This window comes from Frankliniella occidentalis, unplaced genomic scaffold (assembly GCF_000697945.3).
Source record: "Frankliniella occidentalis isolate FOCC.00 unplaced genomic scaffold, Focc_3.1 Scaffold347, whole genome shotgun sequence".
Taxonomy (NCBI): domain Eukaryota; kingdom Metazoa; phylum Arthropoda; class Insecta; order Thysanoptera; family Thripidae; genus Frankliniella; species Frankliniella occidentalis.
This window is the reverse complement of record NW_026267470.1, coordinates 74764-77185: the sequence shown is the minus strand read 5'-3', so window position 1 is coordinate 77185 and position 2422 is coordinate 74764. Positions and strand designations below refer to the sequence as shown.

Here is a 2422-nt window from a genome sequence, read left to right as displayed (position 1 = left end):
GGCGTGCACTGGAGTGGTCCTCAGGTGAACACGGCTGAGCGTGGCCTTGATCACCTCCCCGACGGCGGCGGCGCCCGGGTCGGCCCTTCCCCGTCCTGGGCGTGGCTCTTGAGGCTGGAGGCTCGTGGAGGGCCACGACCGTGAACCAATATGTCTGTCCTCTATTACATTGCTGTTGCTTTAAACGGCGATGTCCTAAAGTACACTTTTAAAAGTTTTGAAGATACTGATCGCGTTCAGTGCTGAAAACATAAGAAAATAGTATTCCCAACTTCTCACTATTGGTCTTACTAGAGTAATGGTTATTATTATTGCGTTCGATGTAGGTACGTGTCTATTCACTGATACATTTTTGACATTTTTATCACTGATGTTTTTGTTTAATATCGCTACTTTTTTACGCATTTCGATTTTGGACGTGTTGGCTGCAGTGCGTACGCGGTTCTGGACTGTTCTCCAGCTAACCGTCAACGAAACAACGACGTGCCAGTTCATTCCTATCAGGCCTCGTGGGTCTTAAAAGGTGGGTTGAATACAATAAAAAATAAGCCATTGTCTTTGATAAAATCCACCTTTTGATCTTTTTTCAACAGCTCTTCGTTCTTTGGAAGATCGTGCCGCTTGAGATATCAGTTGAGCACCGGGATACTTTGCCAGCAGCGGCAGAGAAGGGTGCGGCAGCATCATGGCGGAAAAGGTGTGTATTTCTTCAAATATATATTCCCCAAGTAAACTTTTCGTCTGTTTTAGCTTTATCAGGTTAACGAGTTAAGCAAATGTTTATAGGAGTGAACCCAAATGTTGAAATAGATCTTATAATCATTCCATGTAGGTTAGTGCAATGATTTTACCTAGCTGTGTAGGAGTACTTTATGTAGTTCAGTTAAAAGTAAACCAACAGTTTTCATGTCTTTGTGACACAGAGTAACTTTTACAACATAATTATTTTATATAGATCAGTCTCCCTCTAGTCCACATCGTTTCAAACAAATGTGTGTTTCATTTTCGTTTCTTATGAGGTGATTCAACTGTCAATGTGCAGGTGGTGCCATACAAAGTATTTACCCTGAAGGATAGTAGATTTGTGTGCGTTCCCAATGATTGGCTGCATAAAAGAGGAAGGCAAAACGCTATTTGCCTTTTGCCTCCTACGCACCAGGACATAGCACAATTTTATGATCAAGAACCTGATTTCTTTTCCTGGGAGCATCATGTTACAGTCAGCGTAAAATCTGCAGGTCTCTTTCTTGTTTTAGTGTACTTTTTTGTGATTGTCAAGGGCTTATTAGTATAGATTCTGAATTTCAATTCAATAGGTTCTTTGCAAGAGGCTTTAAAACTACTAAGAGATACTTTAATGAAAAGTGTTCCACTCAGGCCCAACCAGACACCCAAAGTCATACCTGACCTCTCTACAACCTCAGTTTTAATAGATGATTCTTTTAATGAGCAATTGCTGTTGGAAACCAAAAAATTAACTTCCACGAAAGAAGTTTTCCAAACACTCCCAGCAAAGGAAATCAATGTGACAACACTGAATCAAGAGCTGCAAAATCTTGCCTAAAGGAATGGTATTACATTTAATTGCCTAAAAGAAATTCTAGATATACTACATAGGTTTTTTGTTGTTGATGTTCCAAAGGATCCAAGAACAATACTGAAAACACCGAGACCAAATGTAAAGCCGTTACACTTGGAGGGTCAAGCGGTGCTTACTTCCATTTAGGGCTTGCAGAAGTTCAGACCAGACTCTCTGCGGGGTGAAAGGGTAATGTGAAAGTCTTCTCGATAAAGCTCTTTAATGATGGGATGGAGATGGCAAAAAGCATGCCAGGGTCTGCATGGCCAATATTGGGAATAATCCCCGAATCTTTAGATGATACACCATTTATAATAGGTGTGTTTTATGACAGAAAGAAGTTCACTGTTCACAATATAGAAGATTATCTTGGAGACTTAGTCAAAGACCCACATGAACTACTTGTCACTGGAGTTTATGTGAAACGTGAACAGTATATTTATGACCTAGTTGGCCCAATTGTGTGTGATCGACCAGCAACAAGAGCTATTAAGTGCATTGTTGACTTCAGCTCTAAATTTGGATGTGATAAATGTGACAAGAGGAATTTGGATTAGAAAACGGCGGACATATCTGTCTTCTAATTTCACTCTTCGTACTGATGAGTCATTACGTCTTCAAGAAAATAAGGATCACCATACTGGAGACTGTCCTTTGGTAGCTCTACCAATAAATATGGTTGACTGTTTTGTAGTTGATTATATGCACCAATGCTGTCTCGGCACTCAAAAAAGGCTACTTTTATTTTATTTTGGGAAAGCTGCCAAAAAGTCAAGAATTCAGGTGGCGAAGAGAACAATTCTTAATTAAGATCTAGACCAGTATGGCAAGAAATGCCCAAGA

The 2422-nt window shown here is 40.3% G+C and overlaps 1 protein-coding gene across 1 annotated transcript; it reads left to right on the top strand.

Annotated features, from left to right (window-relative positions):
- The first annotated feature begins 1815 nt into the window (after nt 1-1815).
- Nucleotides 1816-2136, top strand: LOC127751110 (uncharacterized). The gene has a single exon (XM_052274176.1). It carries the CDS (start codon nt 1816-1818, stop codon nt 2134-2136), a length of 321 nt encoding a protein of 106 aa, XP_052130136.1.
- Nucleotides 2137-2422: the final 286 nt, after the last annotated feature.